The 15,984-nt window shown below is 45.5% G+C and overlaps 1 protein-coding gene across 5 annotated transcripts in view; it reads left to right on the forward strand.

Moving 5' to 3' along the window:
- Tln2 (talin 2) overlaps nt 1-15,984 on the forward strand; it is a 427,686-nt gene that overhangs the window by 267,453 nt on the left and 144,249 nt on the right. For all 5 annotated transcript variants that reach the window (XM_075965369.1, XM_075965372.1, XM_075965373.1 and 2 more), the window contains 6 exons: nt 499-575; nt 3,953-4,133; nt 5,295-5,408; nt 8,470-8,578; nt 10,016-10,224; nt 10,762-10,860. In XM_075965369.1, coding sequence (XP_075821484.1) covers nt 499-575; nt 3,953-4,133; nt 5,295-5,408; nt 8,470-8,578; nt 10,016-10,224; nt 10,762-10,860 — 789 coding nt within the window. The remainder of the gene's footprint in view (nt 1-498; nt 576-3,952; nt 4,134-5,294; nt 5,409-8,469; nt 8,579-10,015; nt 10,225-10,761; nt 10,861-15,984) is intronic.

The following is a 15,984-nucleotide window of genomic DNA, read 5'->3' on the forward strand; positions in this document are numbered from 1 at the left end:
TCCTCAAGCTGAATCAAGCTGATAGTGAAAGCTGCTTGGGATGGTCTCTCCTGGTTCCTCGCTGTTTTCTCTCTAGAAAGCTTTTGGCTTTCCTGACTGTGTAGAAACTGAAAGTGTTCATTGTAGTTTTCCTGAGTTTTTGTTCTTGCCCAACATAATGACACCATGCGTCATTGTAGTATATAGAGATTCAGACGTTTTAAGGCTTCCCAATACAACCCATCCAAACAGCCATATTCTGATAGAGTGTTTTTAAGTGTGCCTGACTTCTTCCTGTGTAAGCAGTGATAAACAAGGCTTGATATATTTATATGTCAGGTTACGGGTTTCTGCTTTATTTTCATTGGCACCGTGCTTTTGTTCTTTGCTTGTTAACTCTCCGGTGCACAGAATTTGCAGTAAACTTGAGTATTCTGTTTGTGTCCCCTCACAAGCTCTTTCTGGCGGTCCTGTGCTAAGATTTGCTGATGTTCCTTGTTGTGTCTGTTTTGCCTCCAGAAACAAAGCAAAGATAGATTTGGGCTGGAAGGGGATGAGGAATCAACCATGTTAGAAGAGTCAGTTTCCCCAAAAAAGTAAGTATCCAGGGTACCAGGGATCTGCCTCCTCCTGCGGCGAGGTGGTGATGGGATAGGCAAGGCTTGCTTTTCAGTTATGACCCCTAGGTGAGCAGTGTGTGTCATACAGCTGTCCCGTGTGGGCGCTGAGCAGTGCGTGGGGACACCGTGCAAGGCATGGCGTCTATACCTCCATCCTCAGCAGCAGCCGGTTTTCCTGGGTCATAGTCTGCATGGATTGGGTTCTTCCCTCAAGACCTGTAACTTGCCTTCTGTTTGATTCTGTTCTGGGATCTCAGAGGCTTGCCAGTCCACGTGAGGCACTAATGATAGGCCACACTGCTCTCACAGGCTGGGAGGCAGCAAGGAGACAGGGCTAACCGTTTGCTCTTGGAGCTGGAGAGATGGCTCAGCTCTTAAGAGCACCAGCTGCTTTTACAGAGGACCCAGGTTTGGTTCCCACATGGCAACTTTACAACTGCCTGTAACCCCAGTACCAGGAGACTCTGTCACTGGGCTTCCATGGGCACTGCATGCAAGGGGTACACAAGCATGTATGCAGGCAACACACTCATACATGTAAAATAATACAATTAAAAAAATTTTTTTCCTCATAGGAACTATGCCCAGAGCAGATCTGGGGTCTGTTCTTTGATTTTTCTACCTTCAGGAGTCTGTGTATAAGTCAGGAATAACAATAGTAGCACTTGGTTATATTTGGTTTTGATGACAGAATCACAAATAATGCACACAAAACATGCACATATTGTTTGTTTGCTAATGTAAAGATTATTGTGATTTCAAATTCAAAACTTGGTGAAGCATTTTTCTAATTTTTCTTTATCAATAAAAACTCATTGGGGTAAGAACCTGAATGATCAGAGAAGCAGCGGCGGCAGAAAAGCAACCGGGCACCTCCTCTCTCTTGTTCCTCCGTCCAAATAGGCCGAGACCCTCTCTAAGCCCCACCCTACTTCTTCCTGTGTCTGTCTATCTGTCCTCAGTCCTCAAAAACCTCTGTGGTTAATTTTGGTCAGCTAGTAGCTAGCTCTGCCCTCTGATTCAAAACAGATTTTATTAGCATTCTCAGGAGTATCAAAATATCACACAACTTGGGGCTGGGAGAACAGTTCAGCTGTTAAGAATGCTTGCTCCTCTCACAGAGGACCAGAGTTTGGTTCCCAGCACCCACACTGGGCTGCTCACAACCACACAGAATTCCATCTCTAGGGGATCTGACTCCCTCTTTTGGCCTCTACAGGCACCTGCACATACCCCCTCCCCAGACATACACACACGCACACACATAACATTTTTAAAACTTGTGTGATTAAGAACTCTTAGCTCAATTTATTAATGACAGAATGGATTTAATAAAAATAAGAACTATCTAGTACGTGATACTAGCTGAGGAAGCCACACAGACACCCTTAGGTTAAACAGAACTTTGTGATAACTGCTCTTATCTTCATTTTTATTCTGTGTGTCAGCATGCTGTCTCATTTGATCCCAACATAGTTCCTTATGTAAGAGTAAGGCCCATGTTGCCACCCAAAATTTGTTTCCTCTAAGAACACAGGTGGGAATTAGACTGGCCATGGCATATTTCAAGGCTGGCGTGTGTTATGCAAGCCTTGTTTCTTTCATCCTGGAATGACTAATGTCCAGCAGATGTAGTAAGTCAGTGCTCCCCGACAGAGTGAGGTGTTCGTTTGACAGCATTTGTAGCACTTATGTATCCCACAGGAAGAGTCCTGCCAGTGTGGGTGTGCAGAGCGCCAGGGCCCTGCCTATCTGGGACTTCCTCTACTACTAGTGCATCGTGGTTTAAGTCCACATGAGCAGGAAGAATGGTCCAGGAGCTCTGATCCTGAGACCTTCCATGTCTTCACATATGGTTCTAGCTGAGGTACAAGAAAGGAACCTCCAGGCCTCCCTCCCTGGTGTCATCTATTCTGAGCTCGTATAAACAAATGTTCTATATTTATTTTCTATAATTTTGAACAGATATGTTATTTACTTCAATCAGATTCACCCCACATAACCTTCTTCCTACCGCCTTGTGCTCCCTCTGACCCCTTCTTTCCTCAGTGGATCCCACCTCCTCTTGATTCTTTGTTTAGTGACCTAGTAAGGTTGATTAGGATTGTTTACATAAGCATGGATGTGGGAAGCATGGAGAACTTACTAGTGTCTACACCACCAAAGAAAAATGACTTCCCTGCCCTGAACAAAAATCAACTCCCATGGGCTCCTCAGCTAGTGCTGGGGCCTCATCAGACCCACTCCGTGCTAGAAGGCCGTGGAGCTTGTTATTGTGCAGCTATTGTTCAGGTAGCCGTGCCTGCTGTGACTCAAGAGTCTAGCAACCACATCACATTCAGTAGAGCATTTGCTGCACTCCTCCCATCCTCTGGCTCCTTTGCATTCGTTCTGCCTCCTCCATACAGTCTCTGAACCTTGACCCCACCCCCTCCCCCCAACAAGGGCCAAGGTTATACAGTTCTGTTTAGGGTTGAACACTCAATGGTGATTGTTCTCCACACTTTGACCTCTTAGGGCTCTTCATTAACCACCGCCCTCCTCTGCTCACATTTTTGACTCTCTCTGCTTTTCTATAACTTGGTTAACAGTGATGGTCTGAGATCGTCCCCACCTCTTGACATAAAATCTCTCTTCCCTCTTCACCTCTACAGGCATACCTGGGTTCCCCAGACCCCTGCACCCCTTGTGGCTTCCCCACTGGGTTCCTGAGAAACTGCCCTCCGTCTAGCTCCTTACTCACACATGTGCAAAGTCCTTTGCTCATTTACCACTCATTCTAAACACCTTAAGTTGGGGTGTGTGTGTGTATGTGTGCGCGTGCGTGCAAAAATCCTAACCTCTGGTTGGAGTCTTTTGGAAAAGTTGCAAGAGTCTCCCAAGCCTCCAGAGATGATAAATGCCCTCTGTGGTCACTAGACTTGAACTCGTGAGAGGTTTTCCTTAAATTTATTTGCACATTTTCCCCATCAACCTAAGGGTGGATACCATCTATTGTTCCCTAGACTAAAAGCCTATTGAAAATTTTCTTTCGGTATGACTGACCATTTGTTAGATTAGAGTACTGCAACCTTCCCTCAGAACGTCCTTGTGATAGGACTGTCATTTTTCTGGAGAACAAACCAATTGTATGATACTAAAACACTACCCACTGGAGACACTGACCCTGGTCCTGAAGGGATTCGTCTCAGTTGCTCCCACTGAGCATCGTGGTGCTGTTCTTCATTCCCTGCCCACTATGTGCTTTTGAAGTGGCCTCCACAACCTAGGGCAGTGCACATCCTCGGTTCTTCCCGCTGTACCGTACTGCACATGGGTGCCTACTTCGCACTGACCAGCCATCTCCTCCACAGGTCTACCATCTTGCAGCAGCAGTTCAACCAGACTGGGAAAGCAGAACACGGCTCAGTGGCATTGCCAGCTGTCATGCGCTCTGGCTCTAGCGGGCCTGAGACTTTCAATGTTGGTAGCATGCCCTCGCCACAGCAGCAGGTCATGGTTGGACAGATGCACCGAGGACACATGCCTCCGCTGGTGAGAGTGCCCGATTATTCATCTGTTAACCGCTGGGCCATCAGAGATGGGGACAGGTTCTATGTAGGAACCCTGTGCCTCACACCTGAGCCACAAGTCATCAACTGTGCATGCCTATAATTGCATGGCTAATTGTTTCTTTCTAGAATCAGTGGCTAGAGAGTGAGGGAGCTTGTCTTTAGATATGTTTCTCACTGCAATTTACAAAACACCTGACCAAAGCAAGTCATGGGAAAAAGTGTATATTTTGGCTAACGTTTTGAGTGCAGTCCATTGTGTGGAGAAGGGATTGGCAAGCGTACGAGGCTGCTTGACCACACTGTGAATCACATTCGGAAGCAGGGGAGGGGCATGCTGGTGCTCATAGTCCAGGACCCCAGCCTGTGGACTAATGCCACCCACATTTAGACTGCAGCTTCTCACCTCAGTTCACACAAGCTAGAAATTGGTCTATGCTCAAAGACCTGCCCAGGGGCTTGTTTCCAAGGTGATTCTTAATCTGTTCAAGTTGGCAATAAAGGTTAACCATCATGAACCTCTTGGTGCTGTAGAAACAAAGCTGATTGACCCTGAGACCCTCGAAAAGTGTGGGAAATGGGCAGGTCATCCATGATCTCCCTTTGCAACCTAATCTTGCTGAATCTTTTCTAATTCATCTGATTCACTATCGCCCAGACTTGGGAACCCCTTGGGAATCCCCTTGCTATTGGGCTGGTTCTGAGAACTCGTGAATGTCAAAGCTTGGAAATCACTCAGCTGTAAAAGCGTCTTGGCTCTGAGTTTGGGCAGAGTCCTAAGGATGTTCAAGCATCTATCTTATGAAACTGTCATTTATGTTCTGTGCATGAGAGCTTTTATCCACAGTACTCAGATCAGCTGTACCCCCTGAACTCCCCTGTGAAGATGCTCGTCAGCCTTCTTGTCTGCTAATTAAGCCCTCCACACCCTTCTGATTATAAGCCCTTCGCTGCAATCACCTTCGCCTTGTGTTCTATTAATATAATGCGCTATTTCTAGCCCTCAGGTTGAAATGGGAGCTAGTTCAGGTGCGTAATGAGATGTGCTCTCGACTGAGGAGGTTTAGTTTTGTTCTGGTTTGCAAGGGGGACCCTGTTCAGTCCCCAGATTCTGCTCACCACCTTGTGCTCATCCGCCTTGCAGACGTCGGCACAGCAAGCCCTTATGGGGACCATCAACACAAGCATGCACGCTGTCCAGCAGGCTCAGGATGACCTCAGCGAGCTCGACTCACTACCACCTCTCGGACAAGATATGGTAACTATCCATCAGTGCTTCTCATCCTGTGTCTCTGTCTTGACTCGGAGTAAGGCAACATGGTCTGTCTGAGTTCCACTGGATGACACTGTCTGCAGCTAGCTGGTAACGAAATCTGTGTGTCTTAGTATACACTGGGTCTTTGATTCTCTCTATTGTGCTAAGTATAGACCCGGGAGTCCATTGATTCCCAACTCCTCTCTTCACTGGCTGTGTGAATCTGGGCATCTCACCCACGCAAGCTTTCCCCGTCATCTGTGATCAGGGATAATGGGAGGAGGTGATGATCCAATTCTTAGCATTCACTTTGCATCTAATAAGCGCTCAACTCAGGTAGCTGGCTTTGTCATTTTAAATACTGCCAGCAGCTCTCAGATCTCAGTACACAATGGCATCTCACGGATGGCTTGTTAGACCCTACCTCAGGGCCCTGGCAATCATCTTCGCTTATGTTCTGCTCTTCGCATGTGGTTTTGATCTAGTGGGTATGGGGTGGGGCCTACCAATATGTGTTCCCAGCACATTCCTGGGGATACTGGTTAAGTACAGTGTTTTGTCGAGCCCTGGCTTGGCTGTCACACTGCTGACCTTGCTGCAGGGTGAGCTGCTGAGCACTGAGGCCTTCTGGTGGCTGCTGCACAAAAATCAGCTAAGGCCTCACACTTCAAGGTGCAGTCTGACGGACAGCAGCATTGCCGTCACCCAGGTTCTTAGGAGAGAAGCAGAAATCACGGGCCCCTCAGCACCCTCTGATGCTGTGCCTGTTAGCCTGCTGTCCCTGAGATTTGTTGGCATGCTAAACTTTGAAAAGCACTGGCCAGCAAGCTTGCTCCCTGCCACCTTCTTCTTCTCCCTCCTCTTTTTTCTCTGCACCCCATCACAAAGAAATCAGGTTGTACAAGTCGGTGTCACAGTGCGCAGGCCTGGGCAACAAAGCGGGTTTGGTTGGTTGGTTTGCCTTCCTCTTTTGATGGGCAGACCCAGGGAGAAACCACTGCCATAGGATAAACTGACGGCCTTGCCGGAGCCAGCACTGAGATGCTTTCTGCAACCTCATCCTGTCTAGTGGGATCACTGTTTCAAAGTTGTCCCTGAATGCTGTTTTTCATCTTTATACTGGTGTGTGTGGAGGTTACTACTGCCCTCTGTACCATTTCTCTCAAGTCCTTGAATTCCTTTTATATTTTACTCAGGGAACTAGAGTGAAAATAAATAATAGCCTTTCCTATCCAGAACAGTTGGGAGACAGAGCCTTAAAATATGTGGAGGTAACTGTCCTAATTCACCGGTTTTTGAAGAATTAGAATACGCTAAGATAATATGTGATTCCCCTGAACCTAGATCAGTGCCTTACTTGGAGGGTCATCATTATCAATATAAATCATCATTTGATAAGTGAGCCCTGAAATACTAGACAATAGACAGTTTATGAGCAGGCATAATCCAAACTTTTGACGTGAGTGAAGTTACAAAACAATACCAATAAATCTCACAATGTTTTAAGTAAATTTATCTTTTTGTCTTGGGCTACATTCATAGCTATCATCAGCTGCTTGTAACCCACAGTCTTCAGGTTGGACACACCTGGCTTGCTTGAAACAAAATATAAGAGCTAGGAATGCCTTTGAGCTTCTGTAGTAGGAAAAAGGTAAAGCCCCGGACTTGGGTGTGATCTACCATTGTCCTGCCACCTGATAGAACAGAAGCTTCCCAAGCAAACTGGGAAAAATGCCACCTGCACATGGCCCTGATACTTGATTTTCTTCATGATAGTTCATGTCATGCCAATAGAAAAAATTTCCATGTTGGTCAAGAACTCTTGTGAGCTGATATGCACAAGTTCTAACTCTGTTGCCTCCAAAATCAAAGTGAAGATTACCATCAAGTGTTAGTGTTAATGCACATACAGAGTTAGCATGAGGCATTATTAACATATCTCAATCCCATATAATAATGGGTTTCATTGCAAAATTTTCATATATATATATATATATATAAAATATTCTTTAATCATACTTACCCCGCCCCTCTCTTATTCTTCTCCCACTCCTATTGAGCCTATTCATTCCTCATTCATCTTGTTTATTGTTGTTATTGTTATTTTTGTATGAACCAGTGAGTTTAATTAGGGTTACTCCTAGGAGCATGGGCTTCTATACGGGAACATGTGCTATGTATTGATAGCAACACCACTAAAGAGAATGTCTCTCCTTCTCCCAGCAACCATTAAAGTGTCTGGCAATCCTCAGTGTGGGGCAATGCCTCAAGAGTCTCTCCAGCCTCCCTGAGGGACCCAGTCTTGTACCCAAGAGGGTCATGGCCGTGTCACGCCCAGAGCCCTGCGTGTACAGCACTCCACCTGTCTTACCTCTCTATTGCTGTGACATCATGACAAAGACCCTTAGGAAAGAAAGTGTTTAAATAGGTTTATGGTTTCAGAGGGTCAGAGTCCATGATGTTGGAATGAAAGCATGGTGCAAGGAACAGCTAAAATCTCCATCTTGATCTTCAAGTAGGAGGTAGATAGGGGCTTGTTTTAGCTTTCTGAAACCTCCACCCCTGCCCCCAGTGAAACACCTCCTCCAACAAGGCCACACCTCCTAATCCTTTCCAAACAGTTCTACCAACTGGGGACCTATGGGGGCCACGCTCATTCAAACCACCACAGTGCTCTTCTCTCCAGCTTTTACATTTTCTTCTTCCCTTCTTCTGTGATGTTCCCTGGGTCTCGGAGGAAGTTCTGTACATGATCTTTGATTCTTTTGCAGGTGTTTTCACCCAGATATAGCCATCTCAAATTACTTTTCCTAGAAGTTGTAAACATTTTTTTTTTACATTGCAGGATAAGTTAGAGAGAATTTATAGACCTTTAACATCTCTAGACACACGGGAAACCTGTTCAGGATATGGTTTAAGGAGACGTGGGCTTGTTCACTGCTGGCACAGGCAGGAGAGTGCAACCAAATGAGCCAAATTCTGGTCTCATTCTTTGGTTCAACTTCTCTGGTCTCCTGGGCAAATCAGTGCTACGATTATGTCATTCCATTGTCTGGTTTTACAGGCATCTAGGGTATGGGTTCAGAACAAAGTGGATGAATCCAAACATGAAATCCACTCTCAAGTCGATGCTATCACAGCTGGGACAGCTTCAGTTGTCAACCTCACGGCTGGTAAGTCCCTGGGTGATTTGCATTGGTGTGTGTGTGTGTGTGTGTGTGTGTGTGTGTGTGTGTGTGTGTGTGTTTGTGTGCATATTCATTCTTTCTCTGCAGCAACAGATTGCTATACTGTAAGAAGACGACAGTCTATTTTTAGACATCTGGCCTGATTAAGCATTTGCTCCAAATGATCCAAGAGGAATAAATGTAAGGAGCATTGCATTCCTTCTTGTTGATATCGTGCATCATTAAAAAGCGCTCACTTGGTGTCCATTGTCCATCAGTGTGTGGACATATTTCAAAGTCTTTGAGGCCGGTTTATCCTGTGGAGAGCTTGGAATCTAGAAAGGGTCTGGACATGCCAAGCATCTATCCTTTGCCTGTCTTATCCAGTAGTTGTCTCCTCTGGGGTAACCTGACTCCCACCCTCATACAGTCTGGTGAGAGCTAGGAAATACCTAGACTTCTCTCTGCAGTGTATCAATGTTTCAGGAATAGAGCGACCCCTGAGCTGAGGTCATGGGATGCTGAATTTGAGGAGAGAGAAAGAGAGAGAATACATGTGTGCTTCCACATGTGTGTGTATGTGTGCATGCATTTGTGGAATTCATGGTACAACTTCAGCTGCCCTCCTCAAGCACAGTCCTTTTTGTTGAGATGGGTTTCTCATTGACCTGAACCTCTGCAAGTAGGTCCGGGCTAACTCTCCATCAGGCCCAGGGTTCCACCTGCCTCCATTTCCCCAGCATTAGGATGACAAGTTTATAGCATCATGGCTAGCTTTTTTTTTTAATGTAGATCTACAAGGAAAATGCTTTGCTGACTGAGCTATCTCCCTAGTCTGCTTTGGAACTTTATTTTTTAATTTTTAGTTACATTTGCTCACCAGCGTGGGTGGGGTTACACACGTGTGCCACAGTGCGCATGTGGAGAGCGGTGGACAGCCTTCAGGTGTTAGATCTCTCCTTCCACTGTTGAGGTTGTGAAGAACCAATAGAGGTCATCAGCCTTGGCAAGCATCTTATCTGCTGAGCTGTCTCACTAGCCCCTACTTTGAAATTATGTGTGTGTGTATATATTTCATAACAGAGTACACTGTATTTTATCATTTCCACATCCCTACCCAGCCACTCCAACTCTTCTTACTGCCCCCTCTCAAATTCAAGACCCTTAGCTTTGGAAGGTTACAGGAACCTTGTTCACTGTCTCAGTATGTGATATCTCCAGGTGAGAAGACCTTATTCTTATCTAAGCCACTCGGAGTCAGGGTGATGTCCAATTCACTGAGCACCTCAGAGTTTTGTATTGGATACCTGCAGGATGGTGGGACATGGGCTCTTGCCAGTGGGAGTTCTGAGGAAGTCTCATCAGACCCACTTACCTCCTACCAAGCAAGGCTCTCCTCATCCATCACCACCCCCCTTTGGTCTTGGTCCTTCTCTGTCTCAGGTGACCCCGCTGACACTGACTACACGGCCGTGGGCTGTGCAATCACGACAATCTCGTCCAACCTGACCGAAATGTCCAAGGGCGTAAAGCTGCTGGCGGCCCTCATGGACGATGACGTGGGCAGTGGAGAAGACCTTCTCAGAGCTGCCAGGACCCTCGCCGGGGCCGTGTCTGATTTGCTGAAGGCCGTGCAGCCTACTTCTGGAGAGGTGAGCCCTAAGGACCCATAGTCACATTCAGATGATATATCTGCATCCCTTCAGGTCTGTGGAGCTCTGGCTTCCTGACAGGCTTCTGCCGTCCTCTTTCAGGGTGGTACCGAGAGTTAGTGAACCGAGTCGGGTCCTATGGTTCAACCTCTGGGGAGGGTTGTGCTCCTAGTAGGAAGCCTTCGCAACAAGGGTCTTTGATTAGACGCAGCTAGTTACTCAAGCCCCATGACTAGTACACAAAAAGCATACATACAGGTTTGCAACTGGATTTCTGCACATACCAGCTCTGATCTTATTGTGCAAGACCGAGTCCCTGGAAATTTCAAGCACATCTGCCTATTATTGGTTGATGAGCATTTTCTGGCTTCAGTCTCACCAGAATTCTTTTTCTCTCCTATCTTGCATACAACCCAAGATCATCATTTGTGTGTGGGAAGAACTGATCTGTGTGATTCCTCGCTATACTGATGTGTGGTGAGACTTGGGAAAAGAAATCCATTTTCTTTCCAACCAAATCATGGTATCTGTTTGTAGCCTCGACAGACTGTTTTGACTGCTGCTGGGAGCATCGGCCAAGCCAGTGGTGATCTCCTGAGACAGATCGGAGAGAACGAGACAGATGAGCGATTCCAAGTAAGATGTCTGCGGCTTCCCAGTCTTGGGAAGGGGTCTGAGTGATGAGTCTGACCTCGCAGGGAGGATGTACTGAGATGCAAGCCCCGACTTCCTGGGGCTGTTGAGAGTAAGCTCAAAGGACGTGATTTGAGTAGTGAAGTCTTTTAGTTGTTTATCAGTTTCTTGAACATTTTATGAACAAAACAGTGGATAAGGTAATCATGAATCCCTTTCTCTTGGCTACCCAACCTCTATACTGACCATTCTCAGCAAGTCTTGTTTTATTTTTGTGGGGAGGAGTTTCTAATGGCCTCATTCTTTGTGGCATCAATGTTGTTTTTATTTTGCATGCAGATGTTGGTGTATTTGCACGTATGTGTGGAGGCCGAAATCAGCCTCTGATAGCATCTCTCAGGATGCTGTTCACCTTCTTTTTGGTTTTGAGATAAAGTTTCTCACTGGGACCTGGGAACTGTTGATTCAGACAAGCTGGCAAGCAGTCAAGCCCCGGAGATTAGCCTCTTTCAGCCTCCGCGGCACTACATGCCCCACCACGCCCCACCACGCTCCAGCTCCAGCCTTTGCTTTTCAAAAGCATGTTTCTAAACTACCATATTTTAAAAGTAGGATCTGGGTATTTAACTCAGCCTAACCTAACAAGCCCTCCATGGCTGAGCTAAGAACTGGCTATGCAGGGACGCTGTGTCGTGTGCAGCACCCCACTGAGAAATGATTTTGTGGCCCAGACTCTTCAGTGCTAGAGTCTTGCACTGAGCAGCTGTTGCTACTGTCTGCAGCTGGCTTGATTCACTGCCAGTTTCACAACATTGAAGCTCAGACAAGATCTCAGCCTGTCTGCCTCCCCCTGACCCACAGTCAACGTGTTGAGGACTAAGCCTGAGGTTGTAGGCCAGAGTGAGCTTTGTGCCATATACTCAGAGCCAGGGCCTCTTATTCCTCTTTAAATGTTTCTTATTTTGCAAGTAATATATAAGTCTGTCCCAATTAGAATATTTAATTTCTAAGCTATGCCTTCTAAAGAATACACTTAATCTAAATCTAGCAAATTCATTGTTTGATAATTCAATTGAATTTCACTGGCCTTTACATTTTACTTTTTATTTAGCTTATTTTTATTTATGTGAATGTGTGCCTCTATGTACCTGTGCATGAGGGTACCCTCGAGGACAGAAGGAGGTGTCAGCCCCTGGAGGTAAAGATGCAGTCAGTTTTGAGCCACCCAGAATATGTGACTGAACTTGGGTCCTCTGCAACAACAGCAAGCACTCTTAACCACTTAGCTGTTCTTCACTCCCTTTATTTCACTTTTGGCCATGTGGTCTCAGGTAGTCTGAGCTGGCTTCAGGCTCACTGCGTATCTGAGGGTGACTTTGAAATTCTGGTCTTCCTGCTTTCTTCAACGTGGTATGATTACAGGCGTGTTCCATCATGACTTGCTTATGTGGTTCTGGGAATAGAACACAAGACTTCATGCATGCTAAGCAAGTACTCTATATCCTCGACCCTGGCCTTTTTAATCACTGTTGTCTAAATTATCATAATGTAATATATATGTGAAACACTGATTTAGAAATCAGAAATCTCAAAAATTCAAATATAAAAGAACTGACACTAACCACCAAATTCAGAAAAATTACATCCCTTTTTTTCTTTAAAGATACATATACATACATACATACATATATATATATGTATATATGTATATATATATATATACTCTGTCTTCGTGGACATCTGTACTCCAGAAGAGGGCATCAGATCCCATTATAGACTGTTGTGAACTACTATCTGTTTGCTGGGAATTGAACTCAGGACTTCTGGAAGGGCAACAATGATCTTAACTACTGATCCATTGCTCCAGCCTGGAAAAAAAAATTATTTTATCAACCACTTGATTCCTTAAATACATCCTTCCCACAATGCAAGAGGATGCAATTTTTTTTTTTTTGCTACATCCCCTTTGACCACCTCTTCATTGGTCATTGACATCATACTATTTTCTAGAAAGAGATCAAACAGCTTCCCCTCTCTTAGTTTTCCCTGGCATTCAGGCTTTCTACCTCATGGATGGCCACCTGCCACTTATCGTAGTTAGGGTTACTGTTGCTATGACGAAACACCATGACCAAAAGAACTTGGGGAGGAAGGGGTTTGTTTGGTTCACACTTCCACATTGTAGTCCATCACTGAAGGAAGCTAGGACAGGAGCTCAAACAGGGCAGGAACCTGGAAACAGGAGCTGATGAAGAGGCCATGGACGGGTGCTGCTTCCTAGCTTGCTCACCACAGCTTGCCAGCCATGGATAGCATCACCCGCCATGGACTGGGCCCTCCCCATCAGTCATTAATTAAGGAAATGCCTTATAGCTGGATCTTATAAAGGCATTTTCTCAGTCAAGAGTCCCTCCTTTCAGATGACTCTAGCTTGTGTTAAGTTGACATAAAACTAGCCAGGATACCATTTTCCCTAGCGTTGCTGGGGCAAGGTGTGTCACATGGACTAAATCATGATTGTATGTGCGAAGAGAAACTTACACTTTCATCCATAGTAGATTCTATGTCTCCTTCCTGACCCTGCACTTGTGATTCTGGGACCCCAGGACCCATTCATGTCCTGAGTGGCAGTTAATACGTTCAGTACACAGTAGAGACTAGGTCCCAGTAATCACTTCCTGCAAGTCATTTCTACACTGAGATTTCTAGAAGCCTCCTTGCTGTGTGCAGAATTCACCGCAGATCACATAATAAATAGACCCCGCTGACACCTACTCTTGTCCCCATCCCGATTCCCTTTCAGATCTCTATACTGTCTTTGTGTTGGCCTCACATTTTATATTGGTACAGGTAATTCTCCTAGGCAGATAACTCTTAGGAATTCGGTCTATATTAGATTCAGCTGCTAGCTTGCTAGGCTTCATTATCTTTAAGCACTCAATTTACTTTCCTCTAAAGTATTGCTTTCTGGGGACCAGGGAGATAGTTCGGACGGTAATGTACTTGCTATGAAAGCGTGAAGCCCCCAGTTAAATCCTCCATTCTCATGTTTAAAGCTGGGCGTACACAGTAGTATGTGTGTTTGTAATGTCAGCACTGGGAAGACAAAGACAGGAAGATCCCCTGGGACTTTCTGTCCAGCCAGCCTAGCTGAGTTGGCAAGCCTATAGTCAGTGAGAGACCCTATCTCGGAACAAACAAACAACAAACAAAAACAAGGCAGACAGCTCCTGAGGAATGGTACCCGAGCTTGTGCTCTGGTTTCCACGCTCAACTGCACACCCAAAAACAATACTTTGTCCTGTGTTGAGGGCGGTGGAGGACATGCTGTCGATTCCCGTCAGGCATGCCACTTGCTCTTACAGTTTTCTGAAGCTTTGCGTCCTCTCTCCCTTTGATGGATTGTCTACAGTGTTCCGATTCAGACTCTGCCTCCTGTTCGTTTCTCTTTGGCCACGCTAGGGGCCATGTTCAGGGACACGGTGGAATGGTCCAGCGAGTGGGGTCTTTAGAGGGGGATTAGCGTGATGAGATGCAGTCATGGGTCGGCTGGCAATGGGTTTCCACTCTGATCTTCTGTGTCTTGAGTTCCAGGGTGGAGCCTTCCTTGTATTCTCAATGTACTGCATGTTCCCAGAGCTGACAAGGATTTATTTCACACACGCTGCACAACAGTGGACTTATTGAAAAGTTTGACAAAGACCTGATCAGCAGCTCTAACTGCAGGATCCCATTCTTTTCCTATTTGTTTTGGAAGAAACAGAATTTCTTTAAATGACTCAAACAAAGTCCTTTGTGACAATCGTGGTCATGGGTGACCCTGTCTCGGTCCCTGTGCGAGCAGATGGATTCGTATCACATGAAATACTGCTGTGGTTGGCTTCAGAAAGTTAGGCTTTGAAGTCTTGTTAGGAATTTGTGGCATCCAAATGGCTTTTGACCTGAATTCAGAGACAGGTGTCCAAGATCGGTGGGGCCTGAAAGGGGAACAATTCTTGAGAGCCATGCAGCAGTTAAATGCCACTTGACTCCTGAAAGTGTCATCGGCCTTTTCTTGTACACCCAGACACTGCCACATGGAAGGGCACAGTAAATGGTTCTTTTAAGACCACTTTATTTTCATCCATTTTAAAGTCAACTTCTTTTTTTTCCATTTTATTACATTTGTGTGTGTGTGTGTGTGTGTGTGTGTGTGTGTGTGTATGCTTACCACTTTACCACTGCATACATGTGAAGGTCAGAGACAGAGTCTCCTTTAATCACGGGGTTCCCAGTGACCAAACTCTGGCCATCAGGTATATCAGCCAGTGTCTTTTCCCTAACTAGCCATCTCTCCAGCCCCCAAAATCAGTTTCTTTAGGCTATTTGCTACTTTTTAGAATTGCCTGGATCGCATGTATTTGTCAGCAATATGAACTGTTCAGGCTGGACACCATTTCCAATATATTTTCTCATAAAATCTTTCATTGTAAAGACCCTGTGGGTGTCCTTGATGTTTAGAGCCAAATGTGCTTTTTTCAATATATATATATATATATATATATATATATATATATATATATATTAGTTGATGAATAACTAAAGACTTCTGACCACAATTCCTCTGGAGAAACACCTTGACATGCTTGCTCAAAGTAATAATAGCTTGGGTGCTAGGGAAGGTATTTCTAAATCAAATAATCTGTTTTCAATATTTGTAGCACTGAAGTAAATTAAATGGAGAAGTGTTTCCCCTTCAGGTCAGACAGACGGGTGACAGGTCTGGCGGTTGGAATCAAAGGATTCTCCCTCCTGCAGGCGAATGCCTTTCATACACTGAGCTTTGAGTTCCCAGCAGCCCTCGTACCCTTTCTTAGAGAAGGTTGTTGTTGTTTTGAGATAGGGTTTTATGTCATCTAAGCTGGCCTACCAATTAGATTAGCCCAAGCGACCTTGAAGCCCAGGTCCCCTGCTCCACCTCCCAAATTCTGGGATTGCAGGAAGGCACCACCATAGCTGGTTCATAGGCATGGCACCCAGGGCTTCACCTCTGCTAGGCAAGCTGTCTGCTAACTGAGGCATGCTTCCTGATCCCCATCATCTTGCCACTAGTTTATTTATACAGGTTCTCTTCTACTGGCATAATCC

The sequence above is a fragment of the Microtus pennsylvanicus genome, chromosome 3 (genome assembly GCF_037038515.1).
Source record: "Microtus pennsylvanicus isolate mMicPen1 chromosome 3, mMicPen1.hap1, whole genome shotgun sequence".
Taxonomy (NCBI): Eukaryota; Metazoa; Chordata; class Mammalia; order Rodentia; family Cricetidae; genus Microtus; species Microtus pennsylvanicus.